The sequence below is a fragment of the Pseudorca crassidens genome, chromosome 3, assembly GCF_039906515.1.
Source record: "Pseudorca crassidens isolate mPseCra1 chromosome 3, mPseCra1.hap1, whole genome shotgun sequence".
Lineage (NCBI taxonomy): Eukaryota > Metazoa > Chordata > Mammalia > Artiodactyla > Delphinidae > Pseudorca > Pseudorca crassidens.
The window spans coordinates 118,088,973-118,111,981 of record NC_090298.1 but is presented as its reverse complement, the minus strand read 5'-3'; the positions used below and the strand labels follow the sequence as shown (position 1 = coordinate 118,111,981).

At 44.8% G+C, this 23,009-nt stretch overlaps 2 protein-coding genes across 10 annotated transcripts in view; both read right to left on the bottom strand.

Moving 5' to 3' along the window:
• The window catches only part of LOC137221796 (protocadherin gamma-C4), a 169,302-nt gene that overhangs the window by 125,700 nt on the left and 20,593 nt on the right, over positions 1–23,009 (bottom strand). Inside the window, exons 1-2 of one of the 9 annotated variants that reach the window (XM_067732042.1) lie at positions 19,399–22,432; positions 17,292–17,545 (exon numbers count right to left, since the gene is read on the bottom strand). The exons of 3 other annotated variants lie outside the window; for them this stretch is intronic. In XM_067732042.1, coding sequence (XP_067588143.1) covers positions 17,516–17,545; positions 19,399–21,819 — 2,451 coding nt within the window. In that variant the 5' untranslated portion in view covers positions 21,820–22,432 and the 3' untranslated portion in view covers positions 17,292–17,515. Of the gene's footprint in view, positions 1–4,091; positions 7,498–14,870; positions 17,546–19,398; positions 22,433–23,009 lie in introns of those variants that run through there. 5 more of the 9 variants (XM_067732047.1, XM_067732031.1, XM_067732029.1 and 2 more) reach the window with 5 other exon arrangements.
• On the bottom strand, positions 7,575–11,318 carry LOC137221800 (protocadherin gamma-B3-like). The gene is given in 2 exon segments (XM_067732055.1): positions 7,575–7,778; positions 7,781–11,318. Coding segments are annotated over 2 exon segments (2,457 nt in total). The 5' UTR covers positions 10,040–11,318; the 3' UTR covers positions 7,575–7,580.

Sequence of the window (23,009 nt, the reverse complement as noted above, 5' to 3'; positions counted from 1 at the left end):
AAAGATGTTATGTAGAAAATTTTTATATCAGCATATACATTTAAGTTAATTCAATAATATTGAACATATACTATGTTCTAGACACCACCATGGAAGGCAGAGAGTCCATTTTTTCTTTAACATATAGAGAGATAATTTAATAACATTTTTCATTGAATGGAATCTTAGAGATTGTTTAGTCCAATACCTTCATTTTAATAATTTTAAAAATGAGAGGGAATTGCTTTATCCTTGACTATATAATGGTAGAACCAATGTAGGAATACAAATATCCTCATTCCCAGTCTCCTAAGAAGAAAAAAGGGAATCATTGTTGGCCTTGGCTGATGCTTTATGCTCAAAAAGTGCCATTAGAGATGAGGTGAGAAGCCAAGCAGCTCCAATCAGCTACAGAAGCAACTCATTTTATACAGAAGGCATAAATTTGCAGATTCTGCTGGCTGTGGATTCATAAGGAAATGAGTGTTGGCTTCACTGTTTCTTTTCATTATGCAATTTAAATAATCACCCTACCCTATAATTGAGAAAAGATGGGTCTCTAAACAGCCTTTGAGGATAGATGCAGGACTGTCCTGAGAGGATCCTTAGAGGTACTCACTGCTCCACTGATGTTAACGAAGTAAAACTCAATTGTTGATGGATCTGAGGTTACTCTCAGCTGGCAGAAATAAAACAAATTCCTTCCACATAGTTGCAGAAGAGAGAGACCTGTTCTGAAATGAAGACCTGGCAAGAAATCACCTTGCTTTGTAAATTATTTTCAGGCCTGGGGAGTAGCTAGTAGCACCAGAAGGGAGAACTAGAAGTGACACTGTAAAAGCTTAGCTCAGTTGGTGAGAAGTTCCTAACTAAGTAATCTATTTCTGCTCTCTGATGGCCTTACGTGAAAATACAGGAAATACTTTGAATGAAATGCCGTTTCAATCTATCAAAATAATTCACATCATATTTGCTTTCACCTAGTAGATAAAAGAACTTTTTTGTTGTTCAAAGGAACCAATATGAGTATTGTAGATTAATTACATAACCAGGAGTTTAAAACTATTAGTTTAGTAGCAATCTTGAATTTCTTGTTGATGTAAGCAAAGTATATGGTCATTAAAGATCATAAGTACTTGCAGATATTTTCAAACAAAACTTTCATGTCCATATATTATGGCTCCCAATGTCATAATTTTTTTTCTTCTTGATACTTCAAAATTCATAGCGTAATCTCACACTTGTCTCTTATTCTGTTTTTAAAAAGTCTCGATTAACAATACTTCTGGGTACCTTCTTTGGAGCTAAATAAATAAGATCTAGATAAAGGACACAATCAAGTTTTTAAAGTTACTTTACAACATAAAATTAAATATTAAAAATTTCTACTCAACCACCAAGAGGTGTTTAAATATAACATAAAACTACTGTATAAAATTGAAATAATGTATTTTCAAAGGGAGTATGTTATTATTGATTGAGTTATTGGGAAGAATCTTGACCTTCATTTGTTTACTTACATAAAAAAATTCTATGAAAAGTCTATTCATCTTCCCAGACAGTGAGTTATTCACCTCCTCTCCTTTCTTTATGGGACATTTTTTTTCCTGAAGATCCATTTGTTTGGAGTTCTGTTTAGGTTTTCATTCCCAGGCAAAGATGTAGGATTCTTCCAATGATTCTCTCTGAGATTTTACTTCTTCCCCTTTGACATCACTTGATCAGAATGGGTGGTTTTCACAAGTGATAAAATAGCCCAATAATTTGGTAGATTTTTTTCCTGGTGCTTCCAAATCATTATATGCTCAAAATCTCAGATTGCCTATCTTTTTAATAATGATCTATAGTATGTAAGTCAAAGAGCCTCAGCCACAACTTAGCCAAGTCCATGATTGCCAGGATTTAACACTTGTTCAGTCCACGTGAATGAATGACTATTGTGAGAGTAGAATCTAACAGTTTTTCTGTCAGTGAAATATTTTATTTGTTTAAATGAAATGTTCACGGGTAATTCAGATAAGAGAATAAAGTAAACTACCTAGTATCCCAGTTACTCAGCAGATAAGGAAATAAAATAAACCAGTCTACCAACCATGAAACGGTTAGTGAGTTTTGTTTTTAACAATGGAGGTACAAGATTAGTTTAAATCATCCAAAATTCGTAGTATACTAAATAACATTTACACTCTCACAGTGTGTGAAACAAATCTTAATATTAAAGGCCATCTGACTCCCACGACCAATATCCAAGATTCAAGTTCTTTAAAACCTGAATTCTATTAAATTCTGATTAAACCATTAAAGAATTATATCACAAATGTCCAAACAAATTATATTTGAAATGTGTATGACTGGAATCTCTTGGTTAGTCATATACACCTGGAATCTTGAAATAAATAATTCTACAATAATCGCTGAAAGTAAATATCGATTTAGAAAAACATGCATTAATTATCCTTTAGCAGCTAACTTAAAGATATCAACTCAGTATTATCTTTCTTTACAAACACTGACAATTTCAGATTACAAAGGAAGTTCTCACTCATTTTCAAGATATATTCTGAATTGTCTACTTTACACGTGCATACCAAATTTAGATGCACAAATGGCAAATCCATTGTGTTATCAAATATTAGAATCCTAAGCTCAGGATTGGAAAATACCTTGGCTATCATGAAGTTCAACAACTCACCAAATTATATCAATATTACCTCCTGTATGCCATTAATCCCAGGACAATCAACGTCCTTTGGAAAAGCACCAATAATAGAATCTCCTACCTTCTAGGAAGTCCATTTTGTTAGAACAACTTAACTGGAAACTTTGTTGTTTTCTACTCACCAAGCCATAGTTTCATTCACACCTTTGGGCCATGATGATTTAGATTAATCATTCTTTTAAATGACAACCCTTGGGCTTCCCTGGTGGCGCAGTGGTTGGGAGTCCGCCTGCCTGCCGATGCAGGGGACACGGGTTCGTGCCCCGGTCCGGGAAGATCCCACATGCCGCGGAGCAGCTGGGCCCCTGAGCCATGGCCGCTGAGTCTGCGCGTCCGGAGCCTGTGCTCCGCAACGGGAGAGGCCACAACAGTGAGAGGTCCGCGTACCGCAAAAAAAAAAAAAAGACAACCCTTCTTTCCTTAAATATTTGAATAGGGTTCCTACATAACAAAAGCTTTATTTTATCTGGGTTTAATATGCTAAATCATTTAAATTCTTATTTGAATACTATTAATCCTTCATTCTCCCATTCACTAGTCCTCTAATTTTAGAGCTGTATCTTGTAAGTGGACACTAATTACCACATTTAAAAACTCACTTTCTTTTTCTTTCTTTCTTTTTTTTTTGCGGCACGCGGGCCTCTCACTGTTGTCGCCTCTCCCGTTGCGGAGCACAGGCTCCGGACGCGCAGGCTCAGCGGCCATGGCTCACGGGCCCAGCCGCTCCGCGGCATGTGGGATCTTCCCGGACCGGGGCACGAACCCGCGTCCCCTGCATCGGCAGGCGGACTCCCAACCACTGCGCCACCAGGGAAGCCCAGATCTTAATCTTTTTAAATAGAGGCTGTGATTCAGTTTTTTCCACAGTATAAAAATAATCTCAGGGGCTTCCCTGGTGGCGCAGTGGTTGAGAGTCCGCCTGCCGATGCAGGGGACGCGGGTTGGTGCCCCGGTCCAGGAGGATCCCACATGCTGCGGAGCGGCTGGGCCCGTGAGCCATGGCCGCTGAGCCTGCGCGTCCGGAGCCTGGGCTCCGCAGTGGGAGAGGCCACAACAGTGAGAAGCCCGCGTACCGCAAAAAAAAAAAAAATCTCAGATATGCCACATGATAGAAAAAAAAGAAAAGAAAACAACTAAGAAGTGAGATGTAAGCAACCCAAGGCACAAAGAGCTTGCCAAGAGGAGAGGAGTAAAGGAAATTCAGGGCATACATTATTACGATTTATTTTGGTGAAATTCGAGAAAACTAAGATTTAATAGACCTCTACTGATATAAAAGAAAAACCTTCTCAAAACTATGATTCACTGCAAAAGACTAAGAAAACTAAGCACTGATCAAAGAGAATTTTAATTTTTCCTGTTCGAATAAGAACAATAAAAGCAATAACCTCACCTGAACAAGGGAGTCTTGCTCTTTACAAAAATCTTCCTGAATCAAAAGAGGCTCGCTTTTCTCACAGCTCTCCTGGCTGATGAGCGTGTCCGCGTAGTTGGGTTGCGGAAAGATCACGTGACTCCGCGAGTCCGCGGTGAGCGAGACCTCGTGGGAATAGGTCTGCAGGAAAGCCCGCACTCCGTCCACACCCACAAAGTGAGAGGCGGGTAAGCCCGCTGGTACACCTCCCGAAGCTTGCAGCACGTGCGATCTCTGCCAGCGCCGCAGTCTGAGCGCCAGCAGCACAATGACAAAGGCAAGAAAGACGCAGGAGACCGCGGCCACCGCCACCACTAGGTACAATGTCAGACCTGAAGGGTCAGAGTCGTGCGGGACCTCCAGGCTGCCCAAGTCGGCCAGGATATCTGGGAGGCTGTCACCCACAGCCACTGTGAGAGTGACTGTGGCGGAGAGAGGGGGCTGGCCGTGGTCCTGGACGGCCACAACCAGGGTCTGCTTGAGCGCGTCTCTGTCCAGCAGGGCCCGCGCTGTGCGCACCTCGCCCGTGTGCAGCCCCACCGCGAAGAGTCCCGGCTCGCTGGCCTTGAGGAGGCGGTAGGACAGCCAGGCGTTCTGGCCTGAGTCTCTGTCCACAGCCACCACCTTGGTCACCAGGTAGCCGGGCTCTGCAGAGCGGGGTGCCAGCTCCACACCGGTGGAACCGTCGGTGGGGAGGGCAGGGTACAGAATCTCAGGTGTGTTGTCGTTCTGGTCCAGCACGAATATGCTCAGAGACACGTTGCTGCTGAGCGGTGGGTCCCCGCTGTCACTTGCAATCACTCTCAGTTGCAGGTCACGGAACTGTTCACAGTCGAAAGAGTGCAATGCATATAGTACGCCAGTGTCGGAGTTGATGGAGATATAGGAGGATAGAGGTCCCCCCTGGACGGTGTCTTCAGCTAGGGAGTAGGTGACCTGGGCATTCTCATGGCTGTCAGGGTCGTGTGCAGTCACGGAGAAGATGGAGGCACCTCTGGGGTTGTTCTCAGGAATGTAGACAGAGTAGGAGGTGTGGGGAAAAACAGGCGGGTTGTCGTTGATGTCTGCCACATTTAGGGAGATGAGCATTTCTGTAGACAGAGATGGAATTCCTTGGTCTGTGGCTGTCACAGTGATGTTGTACGAAGACACCTGCTCTCGATCTAGAACTGTATTCGTCACTAATCGATAATAATTGTCTACTGATTTTTCCAGTTCAAACGGCAGACTTCTTGAGATAGAACATGTTACCAGGCCATTCAGTCCAGAGTCTCGATCATATACTTGAAAAAGAACAATCACTGTGCCTGGCAGTGTACTTTCAGCAACTGACCTGCTTCCAGAGGTAACTACCACTTCTGGTACATTGTCATTCACATCCAAGATAGATATTAAGACTTTGGCTCTGTCTTGTAGACCTGGCCGATCCCGGGCTTCAACATCCAGCTCATAAAAGCTGGAGTCTTCATAGTCTAGATTTGCAGAAGTTGATATTTCTCCAGTCAAAACATTCAAGCAGAAAGTCTTTGAGATCTTTTCTGTTATCCTCACAAAAGAATACGTTACTTCCGCGTGGGCTCCTTCATCCTGGTCCCTGGCATTTACCGACAACACTGGCGTACCTACTGGAAGATTTTCAGGAACACTCACACGGTACACAGACTGAGTAAACACTGGAGCGTTGTCATTTGCATCTAGGACAGTAACCAGAATTCGAGCCACACCTGAGCGGACAGGGTCACCGCCATCCACGGCAGTAAGGACCAGGCGGTGAATGGCCTCTCTCTCCCGGTCCAGGGCGCGCTCCAGCACAAGCTCCGGGTATTTGGGCCCATTGGCTTCGCTTGGCACGTCCACTGAGAAGTGACTATTCCCGCTGAGCTTGAAGCCCTGGAGAGAGTTCACTCCCACATCCGGGTCATAGACCTCCATTAGCGGAAACCGAGAGGATAAGGCTGCGTTTTCGATAATTTTCACTTCCAATTCTTCCCTTAAGAATCGGGGTGCATTGTCGTTAATGTCCACTATTTCCACTTCCACGGGATAAAGATTCAATTTATCCTCAACAAGGATGTTAAAACTCACCAGACACGGTTCGCTCTGAGCGCAGAGCTCCTCCCGGTCTATCCTGCCCGCGGTGACCAAACTGCCGCTTTGCGGGTTCAGAGCGAAAAGCTGCGTCCTACCTCTGTGGACGATGCGGACTCCGCGCTCCGCCAGCTCCCGGGGCTCCAGCCCGAGATCCTTGGCAATGTTGCCCACGAAAGAGGCTTTGTCCAGCTCCTCAGGAATGGAGTAATGGATCTGCCCGGCCCCGGCCTCCCACAGCGTCCCCAGGAGCATGAAGAGCAGGAGCAACACGCTGTAGTGCCGCCGCCTTTGCAGAGCCGCCATTACTGGCTCGTTCTGGACTTCCCTGGGATTACGAGTAGGGTGAACAGGTTCGCATCAATTTTGGGGCTTCTCAGAATTGGAGGTCAAGGTCCATAAACAAGCCGCGATCAGATGCGAAGCGTTTTAGGACAGAATGTCTGCGCAGCTGCAAAGCTTTGGTGTAAGTTGTGCTTTGTGCTTTGAGGATATAACTCGAGTTCTCACTGCTTTCCTTGCCCGGTTGGTGAACAGCGACGCTTAGAGTCCTAACTTAATACTGCACGGTTCCGTGGAAACCATTATACACAGGATCTTATTTCTGCTAAATCTGCATAGATGACACTCAATATTTCTCTCCCCAAGAATGAAAAGCACTTGGAAGAATAAAATAGCGTATTTTGAAATTTTTTATATGTTCCCTGGAGTGACATTTATTTCTGTGACATTTCTTATGGCACTGGAGAACACAGATACGTTTACACTTTTCTATAAATCTTGAAACCCACACTCCACCATCATTTATATTTGTCTCATTTTCAATAAGGGTACCAACAACCACAAACATGTTTGGGACCAATCCACCACTAGGTCACAAGAGTTGCCATTTTTAGACGTCATTACCTACTTTTATCAACATATAGATTAAGAACTGCCCTAATTTAGCCAATATTTGTTTATACCCTCAAGAACATGCAAAGGAAGTGAAAATATATAGGCTACAGTGAAAAAGTATTCTTATATTTATATTATATATAAAACATAGTTTAGGACTGACTACACTGAAACCATATAAACCACTTAATTGTCTAGATTATATATAAATAATATGTCCTACAACGAGAATAGATACTAGCATATTAAAAATGTTTCAGGACATATTGTTTTAGAATTAACAGAAATTTCAAGATCATCACTAAGCGACATTCCATGAAAGAACAACTGCAACACAGATTAGTGAACAAAGAATTTCTAACAGCCTCCCCATACCCATTCTATGTCCAGAAAAATCAATAAAACACCAAAAAGAAAAGCCCCACAAAAAACAGGGCATACTTAGCCTGTATATTTTTGACCTCTAAAATAGTGAATCGAAACCTAATTATACTTATGGGAGAAAAAGGTTTTGAAGTAACTCACCTGTTGCAAATTGACTGAATTACAAGCAATTTGGGGATTGTCGTTACTGGTACTTTCAAGCCAAGAGGCTTCATTATACAGAAGATCTCGTGGTAGAGCATTTTCAGGCTTTATATTGAGAAATTTAAACTCGGTCTTTGAGGAATGTGTGGCGCACACAGATTGTAGGAATATGGTAAAGCCCCTTCCCCATAGTTGGGGAGAACTCCGGGTCCAGTTTTGGAGCAAAAATTAGTCTGAAAGCAACTCCAGGTGGCAGGGCTGGAGGAGCGTCGCAAACTCAGGGCAACCGCCAGAATCACTGCCAGGAGGAAGAGCACTGAGATCAAGGCCAAGGCTACCACCAGGTAAAACTGCAGCTCAGCTTGGGGGTCAGTGGGCTCAGAGTGGTCACTGAGGTCCGGCAGCGCTTCCTGCAGGCTGTCCGCGAAAACCGGGAGCAGCGTGGCGGTGGCCGAGAGGGGCGGCTGTCCCCCATCACGCACAGCAACCAGCAGGCGCTGGCGGGCCGCGTCCCTGTGGCCCAGGGCCCGCGCAGTGCGCACCTCGCCCGTGCGCAGCCCCACGCTGAAGAGTCCGGGCTCGCTGGCCTGCAGCACGTGGTAGGACAGCCAGGCGTTGTGTCCAGAGTCGGCGTCCACCGCCACCACCTTGGTGACCAGGTAGCCGGGCTGCGCGGCGCGCGGCACCGTGTCGAAGAGCGCCGAACCGTCGGGCCCCAGCGCCGGGTACAGCACCCTGGGCGCGTTGTCGTTGCGGTCGCCCACCAGCACGCGCAGGCTCACGTTGGTGCTGAGCGTGGGCGAGCCGTGGTCGCGGGCCTGCAGCGTCAGCTCGAAGGCGCGCAGCTGCTCGTGGTCGAAGGGGCGCTGCGCGAACACCACGTCGCTCTGCGCGCTCACGGACATGTAGGACGACAGCGCGCGCGGCTCCAGGTCGCTGGCAACGATGGAGTAGGAGATGTGGCTGTTGGGCCCCAAGTCTGGATCTGAAGCGCTAACTTGGGCGTTGGAGGCGCCGGGCGGGTTGTTTTCGGCCACGTGGACCACGTAGCAGGCCTGGTGGAAAACCGGAGCGTTGTCGTTGACATCAGCGACTTTCAACGTGACACTTCTTTTAGAGGAGAGGGGCGGCTTGCCCTTGTCAGTAGCTGTGATAGTGACATTGTATTCTGGAGTCTTCTCTCGATCTAAGGCTCTATCTGTCACCAGCTTGTATGTGTTTTTTGTATCTTGAACCATTTTAAATGGGAAATTTCCTTTTAGTTGGCATAAGTTTTCCCCATTAAATCCAGAACCTAGATCATGTGTTTTGATCAAGGCAACCACAGCCCCCAGCTCAGCATCTTCTTGTATATATTTAGATTCAGAATCCAGGGTTATCTCGGGAGCATTGTCATTTTCATCCAAAATACCTATTTGTAGTTTGCAATGCGCAGTTTGACGTCCACCATCCTTTGCTTCCACCCCAGTTGTGTAGCTCCCTCTCTCTTCAAAGTCCAGTCCTCCACCAGTGGTGAGTTCCACTGTTTCACTGTCCAGCTTGAACAGTTGTCTCACTGCCTTACCAATATTGATAAAAGCGTAGGTGATCTCAGCATTGATGCCCTCATGCAAGTCAGTGGCCATCACTCTTAGCACAGAGGAACCCAGGGGTAGGTTCTCTTGAACACTGACCCTGTACATGTCCTGGGTGAACACTGGGGGGTTATCATTTGCATCTGCCACAACTACCCTGATCTGCGTAGTGCAGCTTCTGGCTGGCTCACCCCCATCCACAGCCGTGAGGACCAGGTGGTGGCAGGACTGCTCTTCTCTGTCCAGGGGAGCCTGCACTACCAGTTCTGGGTACCTACTGCCGTCTGGGTTCTCCTTCCGGATCAAAGAGAAATGAGGGTCAGGGTTGAGGTAGTATAGCTGCAGGGAATTGACACCTACATCTGAATTTTGTGCAGATTCCAGGGCAAAGGTGGCTCCAGTTAGGGCCAGTTCACTGATTTCCAGCTCAGTGACATTTCGGCTAAAGGTCGGTGGGTTGTCGTTGACTTGAATCTCCACGGTTATATGAAAAAAGTTCAAAGGCTTTTCAGCGACCATTTCGAATTCCAGAACACACATCGACTTCCTGCCACAAATCTGCTCTCGGTCTATACGATCGCTCACAAGTAAGTCTACGTTCTCGGTGCTCACTGTGAAGAATTTCTTCTCTGCACTAATCCGCAGGTTCCGTGTACACAAATCTCGCACGCCAAGCCCCAGATCCTTGGTGAGGGTCCCCACCAGCGAGCCCCTGGCCAGCTCCTCTGGAATAGCGTAGCGGACTTGCTCCGAAAGCGCCAGGCGGAACAAAGACAGCAGGAAGAGAAACAAAATTCGCCTCCGCCCAGCCTGGCGCTTCGACCCCAAGCGGTTTCCCATCCCACTCGCTGCGCCTTTGCCTTTCTGATCCCAAAGAGTTGCGATCGCTAAATGATCCCAAGAATTTTTGAGCAGGAGCTACTCCTTGGACACGTCTTGGCAAGCAGATTCTCAGATAGATATTTCTGCCGCAGAAAACCTCAGAGACTGCACAGTTCGCGGGATTCCGCGGTCCGCAGGCGATTCCTTTGCTTCAGGAGGAGCTGGATACTTTGTTCAGTACTAGCCAACAGCTGCACCCCGCGCCTCGGCTGCAGAACTGCACTAGTGATTACTAAATCAGTTCCAAATATAGAGCCAGCTAGAAGACAAGTCTACTGTGTCCTCATACAGATACTCATTCGTCCCATGTTATAAGGATTTTAACATTTTTAAAATGTACTGTATCTTCGTTCTCGCTGTCATTTCTTTGAACTTGAACTTTATCCATCCAAATCAGGTGATTTTTATTCCTCAAAGCCAGAGGTATCTTGCTGAAGATGTTTATTGGCGTCGTCATGCTTTTAGTTTCCATTTTCATACAGTGGCCATAATAACATCTTCCCTGCGTACCTCAGTAAAATTGAAGACCAAATAAAGTAATATGTAGAAAGTGATACAAATGAAAGTGTTGGTTGTGACAGAAAGTGTAATATGAAAATTCTTGAAATATCAGCTTGATATGTATTGTTATTTCACTCTATTTCCTTTTCTTCCAACTTATAAAAGTTATAAATCTCACAGCTTTTAGTTTTATCCTATGCATTGCTTTCTTCTGTCTTTATAATCTTCTTCCCAAAATAACTGATAGATAGCAAGGAGATTGGTTGTCCTTATGAAATAGAAGTATGGTAAAGAAGCAAGAAACTCTCTTTTCCTAAAATCGTAGTCATTTAATTAAAAATAGACACTTTTCCGTGTCTTTTTAATTAAATGACTATGATTTAAAACTATTCCACTAATTTTATTTGTCCACACTACATTACCATTGTCTTTAATTGTACTGTTTCTTCTCAAGTAGCTTAGCAATGGTGAGTTACTTGGATTTTGGGGGTGAAGCATGAGTCCTTATAATGATATATTCCAAAGAAAGTAATCTATGTTGTCCACTTTTCCTTGGTCTCTGGGTTACTATCTGATCATCTCAACTCTTTGTATTGACACTCTTCCCTTAGCAATAAGCACTTCAGTTTCCATGTTTCTGATAGGTTTCTTAGAGTATTTATTCCATTTCCAAACTAGAAATCTTCATTCAGAAATTGGTTTTTTTTTTTGTTGTTGTTTTTTTGGTTTTTTTTTTTTGTTTGTTTTTGCGGTACGCGGGCCTCTCACCGTTGTGGCCCCTCCCGTAGCGGAGCACAGGCTCGGACGCGCAGGCTCAGCGGCCGTGGCTCACGGGCCCAGCCGCTCCGCGGCACGTGGGATCCTCCCGAACCGGGGCACGAACCCGTGTCCCCTGCATCGGCAGGCGGACTCTCAACCACTGCGCCACAGGGAAGCCCAGAATTTTTTTTTTTAACTACATAATATATGGTCAGTCTAAAACTTGGAAGATGTATAACAATGTAGAACTCATTTTATAGTGGAAAAGCACATTTATCCAGGATTCCAGACAGAAACTCATTGGCATCTCTATACAAACATAAAAAACACTACTGGGCTTCCCTGGTGGCGCAGTGGTTGAGAGTCCGCCTGCTGATGCAGGGGACACGGGTTCGTGCCCCGGTTCGGGAGGATCCCACGTGCCGCGGAGCGGCTGGGCCCGTGAGCCACGGCCGCTGGGCCTGCGCGTCCGGAGCCTGTGCTCTGCAACGGGAGGGGCCACAACGGTGAGAGGCCCGCGTACCGCAAAAAAAAAAGCAAAAAAAAAAAAACCAACAAAAAAAACCCACTACTGACTCAAGACTGCTCCAAAATATGACTGAGTAAGTGCTTTTTTTTTTTTAAACACTGTGTGAGCACTTCAATTAGTGCAGGAAAGTTATCTTTTCAGAACACACATGAAGCTAAAGATTCAAGTATTTCAGAGTATACTATGTATAGTATATACACTCACGGTGTGTAGATCACGCATTTTATTATGTAAAGTCTATTGAAGTTTATAGAGATATAAAAGGTATTTTCTCCCATTGCATGAAAAAGTTAACCCAGGACACATACCCAAATCTATACAGTAATCTTTTCTTTAAAAAATAATGGAAAAGTGAGTTTTCATGTAGGAGTGAATGATATCAGTATTCAGTATTGATCATACAGATTCTCTTGTTACTCTTTGGATGACTTCACTATTCAGTGAGTCTGTACATTGTACCCTGAGATCAGAATTGCCCATATATAAATATAATTAGATCCCCTTCAAATAATTGTTGAAAAAATAAAAATCAAGTGGTCCTAGGTTCCCAAATGTATGGTAACCCTTTCATGTGGTTGAGTAATGTAACCTACTATTCCATTAATAATATTTTATTGCCATTTTCCCCATTTATTCATACTTTGCAGCTGATGTTCAAGTTGTTGAAAGTACAAAATTTTAAAGATTGAAAAATCTTTTAAAAATAAGGATCTGAAAATCATCTTCAGCAAATCATATGCAAAAATGAATAGCGTACATAGTTCTTCTATTACACAAGACATATTCGTGAAATTTGAGACACACAGACCAGCATTTCATAAGAAAAATCTCATAGTTTAAGATGAGCACATCCCTGAGAAATAGTTTTTTAAATTTCCAAACCATTTTAAAGTCGTGTCAGTGAAAATTTAATTAACTATCAAGTTAAGAGGAAAAAAAGGGAATTTTATTCGAGCTGAACTGAGGATGATAACCCAGGAAGCAGCTTCTCAGAAAGCTCTGAGAACTGCTCTGCCTGTTAGACATTGAAGGCACAGTCAAATACATTTTTGAGACAAAGCATCGTTTATCAAAATGATATACTGATATTCTGTGTAAAGTTCACCAAGGATACATAGTCCAGGTAATTACGTACAAAGTGAGCAGAAAGTCACCGTGACCCTCTACAGAGCTGGGAAAGAACACTATTCTTTTAAGAAGTTACAGCGCTAGCATCAGGAGAAAGAAAAAATATTGAAAGAAAAAATACAGTCAAGCAGGCATTCTCATTTCTGAGGAGCTCTGGTTAATGTGTAATATAGATGTACACTGCACATTAGGGAGGGAGGAGGCCCAAACAAACACAGAGAATTTTATCCTTAATTTTTCTTGTCCTGCCTTACTTTATTTCATCAGTTGAATTGATTTTCCAAATACAAATCTTAAACTCTTCTAATAAAGCAGAATTGTAGCTGCACTTGCAGAAATGCAAACATTCAGGTCAATATTGATTCTGAAAAGTGGAGGGGTTATGTGTAACCAGAAGATGCCAGGTGTATGGTATATATGTATTTAATGAACTGGTATCTAATTATTTGGCGATTTTAAACTGCATCACAGAATTTATTCTAAAGCATAATTCAAAGGATCCTTTGATTTCTTCTCTAAACAATTACACATGTCCAATTATTACATGGGTTAACCCAAACTTTCCAGATTTCAGAATGCCACAGACATTATCATCACTATAAATTTAATCTGTCTTTCTGATACTGATCACGCAGAAGTTTTCTATATTCTTCCACTGATTTATGCAAATTAATAGTACCCTTACAAAAACAGCAGGTACTAAAATACCAATACTGCACAATACTTTCTCCAAAACATATGTGCTATTGGTGTTTAGGCAAATATTCAAAAGAGAACATTACATCTAACAATTTGGATGTTCTAATCAAACAACTCTTCTATTAACAAACAGTTCTGGTATAAGAAAGCCTTTGGATAAAGTGATTATGTATAACCACTTTCTTTTAAAATACTTGGAGCTTCCTTAAAAAACTACAAATAGAACTACCATATGACCCAGCAATCCCACTACTGGGCATATACCCTGAGAAAACCGTAATTCAAAAAGAGTTATGTACCAAAATGTTCATTGCAGCTCTATTTACAATAGCCCGGAGATGGAAACAACCTAAGTGTCCATCATCGGATGAATGGATAAAGAAGACGTGGCACATATATACAATAGAATATTACTCAGCCATAAAAAGAAACGAAATTGACCTATTTGTAATGAGGTGGATGGACCTAGAGTCTGTCATACAGAGTGAAGTAAGTGAGAAAGAGAAAGACAAATACCGTATGCTAACACATGTATATGGAATCTAAGAAAAAAAAATGTCACGAAGAACCTAGAGGTAAGACAGGAATAAAGACACAGACCTACTAGAGAATGGGCTTGAGGATATGGGGAGGGGGAAGGGTAAGCTGTGACAAAGCGAGAGAGAGGCATGGACATATATACACTACCAAATGTAAAATAGATAGCTAGTGGGAAGCAGCCGCATAGCACAGGGAGATCAGCTCAGTGCTTTGTGACCGCCTGAGGGGTGGGATAGGGAGGGTGGGAGGGAGGGAGACGCAAGAGGGAAGAGATATGGGAACATATGTATATGTATAACTGATTCACTTTGTTATAAAGCATAAACTAACACACCATTGTAAAGCAATTATACTCCAATAAAGATGTAAAAAAAATACTTGTTTCACTTAAGCCTATGGATATCAGCTATAGTTTCTAAAATATCCACATATTATAGAAAAAAGACATTAAAAACAAAATATAATTTGAAAACAAACGGAGAAAGCATCAATTATCAAATCAAGTTAATCTGTAAATAGAGCAAAGAATGATTCACTATTTACGTACTTAACCGATTTTGAATGGGGCAGAAAAATGATGGAAACAAATGAAGAAAATGCTCCAAACATAGTTACAGAAAAAAGAAAACTCACCTGAACAACTCCTAGCTCTGTTTCCTTTGCGTTTATCTTCTCAGATATCAGGAGAGGCTCGCTTTTCTCACAGCTCTCCTGGCTGATGAGTGTGTCCGCGTAGTTGGGCTGCGGGAAGATCACGTGACTCCCCCGCGAGTCCGCGGTGAGCCAGGCCTCGTGGGAATAGGTCTGCAGGAAAGCCCGCACCCCGTCCACGCCCACAAAGTGAGAGGCGGGCGCGCCGGCCAACCCACTGACGGAAGCCTGCAGCACGCGCGACCTGTGCCAGCGCCGCAGTCTGAGCGCCAGCAGCGCGATGACAAATGCGAGGAAGACGCAGGAGACCGCGGCCACCGCCACCACTAGGTACAGCGTGAGGCTCGAGTCCTCAGGGTCGGCGGAGGGTTTGAGGTTGCCCAAGTCCGCCAGCACATCTGGGATGCTATCAGCCACAGCCACCGTGAGCGTGACGGTGGCCGAGAGAGGGGGCTGGCCGTGGTCCTGGACCGCCACCACCAGGCTCTGCTTGAGCGCGTCTCTGTCCAGCAGGGCCCGCGCTGTGCGCACCTCGCCCGTGTGCAGCCCCAACGCGAAGAGTCCTGGATCGCTGGCCTTGAGCAGGCGGTAGGACAGCCAGGCGTTCTGGCCTGAGTCTCTGTCCACAGCCACCACCTTGGTCACCAGGTAGCCGGGCTCTGCAGAGCGGGGTGCCAGCTCCACACCGGTGGAACCGTCGGTGGGGAGGGCGGGGTACAGAATCTCAGGTGTGTTGTCGTTCTGGTCCAGGATGAACAGGCTCAGAGACACGTTGCTGCTGAGTGGAGGGTCCCCACTGTCACTGGCTGTCACCCACAGCTGCAGTTCTCTAACCTGCTCATAGTCGAAAGAGCACAGTGCATACAGGATTCCAGTGTCAGAGTTAATGGAGACGCAGGATGATAGAGGCGTTCCCTGAAATTTGTTCTCAGCCAGAGAGTAAGTGACCTGGGCGTTGTTGCCGCTGTCGGGGTCATGGGCGTTCACAGAGAAGATCGAGATGCCTCTGGGGTTGTTTTCTGGGATGTAGGTGTAGTATAAGGTGTGAGGGAAAACGGGAGGGTTGTCATTGATGTCTGTCACTTTCAGGGAGATGTGGTTTTCTGTAGACAGTGGTGGATTTCCACAGTCAGTGACAGTTACTGTGATGTTGTAATCTGAGATCTCTTCTCTGTCCAGGGCTCCTGTTGTCAGTAAGTGATAGTAATTATCAACTGACTTTTCCAATTTAAAAGGCAAGTTCCTGGGAATAGAACATGAAATCTCACCATTCTCTCCAGAATCACCGTCATGTACGCTAAACAGAGCAATTATCGTTCCGGGAAGACAGTCTTCAGAGATGGAACTGGCGAGAGAGGTGAGGATCACTTCAGGCACATTGTCATTCACGTCCTGAACTGTGATTAGTACCTTAGCGCTGGCAAGAAGAGCACCTCCATCCTGAGCTACCACTTCCATGTGATAGAATCTGGATTCTTCGTAATCCAGTGATTGCAGAGTTGAGATTTCACCCAAGTTGGAATCAAGTTGGAAAGTCTCTGAAATTTTGTCTTCTTCATTGCGAAAAGAGTAGGTCAATTTCCCATTTATTCCCTCATCTGGATCCGTGGCGGTTAGTGTGAGCAGCCGAGTGCCGAGAGCTATGTTCTCTGGAACACTCACTCTATACTCGGATTGAGTGAACAGGGGCGCGTTATCGTTTGCATCGAGGACCATCACGCGGATGTGCGTGGTACCAGAGTGTACGGGGTCTCCACCATCTAAAGCTGTGAGTAGGAGGTCGTGAACAGCTACTTTCTCGCGGTCCAACGGCTGTTCCAGTACCAGCTCTGGATATTTCTGTCCATCTGTGTCGCTTTTCGCGGCCAAAGAGAAGTGCATATTGGAGCTGAGCTGGTAACTCTGGAGGGAGTTCACACCCACATCGGCATCTCGAGCAAAGGGAAGTACTAACCGCGTTCCCACAGCCGCATTTTCATTAACTTTTACTTTTACTTCCTCATCCCGGAAACGCGGGAAGTTGTCATTAATATCGATTATTTCTACTTCTACCCCATACATTTTCATTTTACTCTCAACCAAGATGTTAAAACTCAGCAGACACAGCGCGCTCTGAGCGCAGAGCTCCTCCCGGTCTATCCTGCCCGCGGTGACCAAGCTGCCGCTTCGCGGGTTCAGAGCAAAGAGCTGCGTCCTACCTCTGGAGATGATGCGGACGCCCCGCTCCGCCAGCTCCCGGGGCTCCAGCCCCAGGTCCTTGGCGATGTTGCCCACGAAGGAGCCTTTATCCAGTTCCTCTGGCACCGAGTAGTGGATCTGCCCGGCCCCGGCTCCCCACAGCGTCCCCAGCAGCATGGAGAGCAGGAACAGCTCTCTGCAGCCCCAACCCCTCAGTGGATCCGCCATTGCCTCTCTCTGACCAGTTTTCTCTTAGTCCTGGTTCCAATCTGCTGTTTCCTTACTTCTCTAAAGCCAAGGGGAACACATTCCCTTGCGGAAATGGGAGAGGGGCGCGGGTGGGCGGCTTTTCCCAGTAGCTTGTCTGGTCTGCGCGTGCTTAGTGCGGAAGGAACAGAGTCTGATCGCATCAGCGGCAGCTTCTTTCCCACTTTGGTGAACAGCGACGCTCAGAGTCCTAACCAGTTACTACACCAATTCTGTTTTGATTTCAAATATGTTTAATTCTATTTTATTCCTAATAATTTTCTGTTTCCTTAATATATTACCACGTGACATTCCTTATATTTAAATAAAATTTAATTCTAAAATAGCAAAAGACTTCCACAAGCTTAATTCTGAGACTAATGTAATTATTAGATTATTTTTTACTTCTTTAGAAAAGTTTTATTTACTGTGCCATTGAGCCTATGCCCTTTAATTACCTCTTACCTATATTGAGTCCATTTAATTAGGACATCAGTATTCTTTTGCGGTTTAAAGATTTCACTTTCTAATTAGGATATATTTATGAAAACATGCCCGTTTGTATATAAGAATGCCAAGAAAACAATTCTAGCTCTCAGTAGACCTTGAAAAAAGGCCTACTGAATTATGCAAATTGCATTAGCTGTCATATGCAGAAGAAATAGAGGGACTTTTTTTTTTTTTTTTTTTTGCTTTTTGTTACTTGTGAGGTCTTCAAGAAAGTTTCAAGATTTTCACACTAAGAACATGGCAACTACACTATATCAGACGGAGAGTTTGAGTCGGATTAACTATGCATTATTTATATTTTCCTATTACCATGTCTAAATTGGAGTTAGATGTTTTACAGTTACAGACACCTGGGGAAAATCAGTAGAGTGACTATGGCAGAAAGGGCTTTAGTTCATCACCCTTACAGAAAAACAAGTCCAGATACTTATCATTGAGCAGGCAGTGAGTGGCCTCTCTATGTTAAGACAGATATTTAATGTTATCACCTTTATATGGTAGCAGAAAAAGAAATGCCTCATGACTAAAAAAAAAAAAGTGGACATTTCAGAGAGTCCATTGAGAGAAGCAATTTTTACTTAATGACACCTTTATAGGAAAATAAAAAAAATAAAGATGTTTTACATCGATACCTAGAAAATTCAAAAAATAAAGTTTTAAGGAAGCAATGTGAGAATAGGTTGCAAAATTTTTCTCAATGTACAATTTTTCACAAGAGCAATTTGTTATTGTGCCTGAGAGAGAAAGATTTCTCCCATTTATTAAACACACTCTTAATAGCAGACACTGCATACCTCAAACTTCACAACCTTTTAAAATAGATCTGGGATCCCAAGACACTTAGCTTGTAAAGATACGAAGAGTGCTGGTGTTCATGTCAGTCCTACCCATGCTCTGCTGTTGACAGGCCATGACATTGAGTAAAATTCTTCCTTTCTTTGGTTCCCAGTTTCCCAAACTAGTGAGATGGGGAGCTCTCTTTACTCTTTTTTTTTTTGGCGGTACGCGGGCCTCTCACTGCTGCAGCCTCTCCCATTGTGGAGCACAGGCTCCGGACGTGCAGGCTCAGCGGCCATGGCTCACGGGCCCAGCCGCTCCGCCGCATGTGGGATCCTCCCGGACCAGGGGCACGAACCCGCGTCCCCTGCATTGGCAGGCGGACTCTCAAGCACTGCGCCACCAGGGAAGCCCTCTCTCTACTCTTAAGTACTATAATTCTAAGAGGAAGTGCAACTAAAATTAATAAAACTAATATAAAGACCCTGAAGGAAAAAGGAATAGCTTAAGGTCTCAACAGTAATAAACTTTCAGAGGGAAGGAATGTAAAGATGAGGAAGAAAAAGAAGTATTTTATGAAGTAAAAGCTTGTAACTATGTTAAATAAATCATACCTGTCAGATAGAAAACCTATGTCAAAGATTTGTTTAAATATGATTATGATATGTAAGGCAGAAAACCACCCAAATTCTAGCCACAAAACAATAAAATATGAATTGAAGACTTCTACTCCGGTTAGGTGATTTGTTAATAAACATTGAAACCGCAAGGTAAAAAAGTGAATTAAATTAGAGCTCACCTTTAAAATAGTACCTGAGGCAAATGGGACCCCAGGATCTCCGTGATTACTACTTGGCACCCAAGAGGCATCTTCGCAGAGGAGATCCTGAGGGGGAGCCATTTCTGGGGTGACGCTGAGAAAATTAAATTCTGCCTTAGCTGATTGTGAGGCAACACACAGATTGTAGGAATAGGGCAATGTTCCCTCACTGTAGTTGGGGGGAACCATGGGTCCAGACTTGACACAGACACCAGGCTGAAAGCAGCCCCAGGCAGCGGGGCTGGAGGAGTGTCGAAGGTGTAGGGCGACCGCCAGAATCACTGCCAGGAGGAAGAGCACTGAGATCAAGGCCAAGGCCACCACCAAGTAAAACTGCAGCTCAGCTTGGGGGTCAGTGGGCTCAGAGTGGTCACTGAGGTCCGGCAGCGCCTCTTGCAGGCTGTCCGCGAAAACCAGGAGCAGCGTGGCGGTGGCCGAGAGGGGCGGCTGTCCCCCATCGCGCACAGCAACCAGCAGGCGCTGGCGGGCCGCGTCCCTGTCGCCCAGGGCCCGCGCCGTGCGCACCTCGCCCGTGCGCAGCCCCACGCTGAAGAGTCCGGGCTCGCTGGCCTGCAGCACGTGGTAGGACAGCCAGGCGTTGTGTCCAGAGTCGGCGTCCACCGCCACCACCTTGGTGACCAGGTAGCCGGGCTGCGCGGCGCGCGGCACCGTGTCGAAGAGCGCCGAACCGTCGGGCCCCAGCGCCGGGTACAGCACCCTGGGCGCGTTGTCGTTGCGGTCGCCCACCAGCACGCGCAGGCTCACGTTGGTGCTGAGCGCGGGCGAGCCGTGGTCGCGGGCCTGCAGCGTCAGCTCGAAGGCGCGCAGCTGCTCGTGGTCGAAGGCGCGCTGCGCGAACACCACGCCGCTCTGTGCGCTCACGGACACGTAGGACGACAGCGCGCGCGGCTCCAGGTCGCTGGCCACGATGGAGTAGGAGACGTGGCCGTTGGGCCCCAAGTCTGGATCTGAAGCGCTAACTTGGGCGATGGAGGCTCCAGGCGGGTTGTTTTCTGCCACGTGGACCACGTAGGAGGCCTGGTGGAAAACTGGAGCGTTGTCGTTGACATCTGCGAGGCGCAGAGTGATGCTTATACTAGAGGAGAGGGGCTGCTTGCCTCTGTCGGTGGCCATTATAGTGACGTTGTATTCTGGGATCTCCTCCCGGTCCAGGGTCCTGTCTGTCACTAGCTTGTAATAGTTCTTCGAGTAAGATTTCAATATAAACTCGGTCTTTCCCAAGATTTGGCAGTAAACTTCTCCATTTTCTCCAGAGTCTCTATCTCTTGTTTTTATCAAGGCGATCACTGTTCCTGGTGGTGAATCCTCTGGTAGGGGAGTAAATATTGAAGTCACAATCACTTCTGGTGCACAATCATTCTCATCGAGAATTTCGACTTGGACACTGCAATGGGCTGCTAGATCTCCAGGATCTTTCGCTTCTATAGTGAGAGTGTAACTACTAGCGATTTCAAAATCAAAATCATCCTTTGTCGTGATTTCTCCTGTTCTTCTGTCTAAGTTAAAAAATCGTTCCACTTGTTCATCCACATTATGAAAGGAGTAGATGATCTCTGCGTTGACGCCCTCGTCCTGGTCGGTGGCTGTCAGTTGAAGCACTAAGAAGCCAGGGGGCACACCCTCTTGCAGGCTGACCCTGTACACGTCCTGGCTGAACACTGGGGGATTATCGTTGGCATCTGTGACTTGGATTTGGATCTGGGTGGTGCCACTTTGGGGTGGGTCCCCACCGTCTACAGCTGTCAGGACCAGATGATGAAAATTCTGCTCTTCTCTGTCCAGAGAATGTTTCAGAATCAACTCAGGATATTTACGTCCATCTGGAGTCTGTTTCTCTGTGAGATCAAAGTGCTCATTTTCATTAAGGTTGTATCTTTGCAGTGAATTAGGACCAGCATCCAAATCCAGCGCCGGGTCTAGTGGAAATGTTTTACCTGGCTTAGTGGATTCTACAATTTTTAAGTCAATCTTACTCTGTTTGAATAGCGGAGTGTTGTCATTTATATCCTGTACTATTACTGATACATGGAAAATATTTAGTGGGTTTTCAGCGACAGTATCGAAATCCAGAATGCACAGAGGCTTCTTCCCACAAATCTGCTCTCGGTCTATTCTATCACTCACAAGTAAGTCCCCGCTCTCAGGGTTTACAATAAAATATTCCTTCTCCGCGGTAACCCGCAACTTCCGGGCCGGCAAGTCCCGGACACTGAGCCCCAGATCCTTGGCGAGGTTTCCTACCACCGAGTTCTTGGCCAGCTCCTCGGGAATTGAGTAGCGAATTTGGTCTGGGAGAGCCCCGCGGAACAAAGACAGCAGGAAGGGCAACAGTACCTGCCGCCACCGCGCTCGGCCGCTCCTCTCTGCGCTCGGCCTCATCCTGTCTCCCTCCACTGCTGCTCCGCTCCTTGGTCGGGAGGAGGAATAAGCAAAATCCGGGATAGGGTCACTTTTCCTGCTTTCGTTTCCACTATCCAAACCTGTACTGGCCTCCCTTGTGTGGTTTGTTTGAGCAGGAAGTTACCCTTTCAGAGGTTCCCAAATGCGTCTCTGATTATCATCTCTTCCTTCTTTTGACCTACAGCGACGCCCAGAGGTTTTCCCCAGAAACTGCACTAATGACTTGTAAATGTTTTGCAAGGAACTATTTTTGTTTTCTCTTTTTTTGGGGGGGGATTTACAAGGAGTATTTATTTGTTTTTAAATAGGTATACATTCATACAGTTCGAAATTCAAAGGCACATATGGCATATTTTATAGGCTCTTCCTCTCTGCTTTCAACAACATATTTCTCCCAGGAGAAATGAGTGCTATGTTTTTTGTGTATCATTCCATTAGTATGTTTTGTAGAGTTCAGCAGATTTCTAAAAATATTCTCCCCCGGTTTTAGACACAAAAGTATACAATACACAATGTTTTGCATCTTGCTTTTTTCACTCATTATATCTTTTTTTTAATTGATGGAAATTTGCTTTTTATTTTTTGACAGCTGGCAGATGTTTCTTTCAAATTCTCAACCATTTGTTAGTAATAAAATGTAATTTTTTTGATTGTTATCCAATTTGAGGAAACTTCTATTGAGTTTCCTTGAAATCTGAGCTATAAGACTTTGGTGCATTTTATTTTATTAAATTAATTTTTATTGGAGTATAGTTGCTTTACAATGTTGTGTTAGTTTCTGCTGTACAGCAAAGTGAATCAGCTATACGTATACATATACCCTCTCTTTTTTGGATTTTCTTCTCATTTAGGTCACCACCAAGCATTGAGTAGAGTTCCCTGTGCTGTACAGTAGGTTCTCATTAGTTACCTATTTTATACATAGTAGTGTATATATAACTCATTATATCTTGAAGATAACATATTCTAACAGTACATAAAAAGGGTTCCCATTTTTAATTTCTTATGGCTATGTAGTAGCCCATCATATAATTGTGCAATTTATTTAACCAGAAATATTACTTTCTAAAAGAAACCCAGTGTCCACTCAAACAAAAATGTATTTCCATGTGATATTAGTTATAAATTATCTACTGCCCTCCTAGGCATTTAAAAAATATATATCACTC